Source organism: Emys orbicularis, chromosome 6, assembly GCF_028017835.1.
Source record: "Emys orbicularis isolate rEmyOrb1 chromosome 6, rEmyOrb1.hap1, whole genome shotgun sequence".
NCBI lineage: Eukaryota > Metazoa > Chordata > Testudines > Emydidae > Emys > Emys orbicularis.
The window spans coordinates 103,268,484-103,269,898 of record NC_088688.1 but is presented as its reverse complement, the minus strand read 5'-3'; the positions used below and the strand labels follow the sequence as shown (position 1 = coordinate 103,269,898).

General features: G+C 39.5%; 1 protein-coding gene across 1 annotated transcript; it reads right to left on the bottom strand.

Moving 5' to 3' along the window:
* Positions 1-309: 309 nt before the first annotated feature.
* Positions 310-882, bottom strand: LOC135880630 (interferon beta-like). The gene has a single exon (XM_065406978.1). It carries the CDS (start codon positions 880-882, stop codon positions 310-312), a length of 573 nt encoding a protein of 190 aa, XP_065263050.1.
* Between the last annotated feature and the right edge of the window lie 533 nt (positions 883-1,415).

Sequence of the window (1,415 nt, the reverse complement as noted above, 5' to 3'; positions counted from 1 at the left end):
TAAGACACTTACTGGGCAAAGTTATATTCAATGTGGTTAGTTATCACTCATGATATTTTGTCTTTAGTTAGTAGTTATGATGTATTTCTATGTTTTTCATATAGAATATTGTGTGTGTAGAATGAAAGCACTAAATTAATGCTACTCTAAAACGGTTTTATTAACATGAATTTGAAATAGCTGAAATTACTGTGGGAGAAGTGTTGGGCCCTATATAATACGAGTTTTAAAATTATCCCCATCTCTCTTCAGCTGTTTTATTGAACTAATATGATTTAGTTTCCTGAGGAAAAATACAAATATGGTACCTTAATTTTCAAGTCTCTTTGTGAGTATGTTGAGCATGAGGAAACATCTGGATATTTCCACACGGATGATCTCCCAGGCACACTGGCTGTATTGCTTTTCTTTCAGGAAATCGTCTATTGTCTGGAAATATCTCTTCAGTTTGAGGCTGGTGAGCAGGAGGTTCTCATTTCCTGGGTAGGCTATTTCCTTTTCCATCTCAGCACTCAAACATGTCTCCAGCTTCTCAATCTGCTGGTGAAGACCGTTTTGGAATTCCTTTATGGAAGTCCCATTCCAGGCAGCTTGGGTGAGATTGTTGGTAAAGATATGGAAGAGCTCTTGGAGGATCTGCTGGATGGCTACCTTGGCATTCTCTCGCTGGGACAGTCGGATCTTGAGGATATCTCTGGTCTTGAAAGCTGTCCTTTCATTTAGACATTGGAAAGGAAAGTTTCCACCCATTTTCTCCAGATGCTCTAAACTCTCGCTGTTCATTCTGGTTTGTAGAACATAAATCCTGTTACAGTCCAGACATGAGATTTCACTGGAGAAGAGCAGCATGAGGCAAAATTGCAGCAAACTCCTGCTGATCATGATGATGTCTTGGATTCCCTGTGTTTGTGTAGAACTTGAACAACTGGTGCCTGTTCAAGGTCTTTCGTAGGCTTTTGTGTTTTCGACCCATGTCTCTGAATTTAAGTATTCTGTAGGAAAAGATTTTTCTTTCATCACTTTCTACTTTTCAAGGTTTTTCCTGCTTGAGGTTTTTACTTTCAGTTTCCTTCTTTTTATTTAGTGGAAGCGAACAAGTCAGTGGGAGAACAAGACCACAATCATTACCTTTTTGAATATTAAAGAATCCCTACATTTCTTTCCTTAGGTCCCCCCCTACCCTCTTAGATAAAGAAAATTTTAAAGGGTAAGAAGAGTGATGATTAACAGTGTCATCCAGTTACAGGTTAGAGTAAGGACCTGTCTGTCTACTCCCAAGTACCTGTAGTTAGCAGTGCTGGGCAGATCTGAATGTCTGTTACATCAGTAAGTTACATCGGCAAGACTATCTGTCTTATGAGAGAGGAAAACCATGTGTGTAGGGAATACCAGAGGATGGACTGAGGGCACTGAGA

Coding starts and splice junctions, on each gene's coding strand:
- LOC135880630 (XM_065406978.1), bottom strand. CDS start 882: ATGATCAGCAGGAGTTTGCTGCAATTTTGCCTCATGCTGCTCTTCTCC.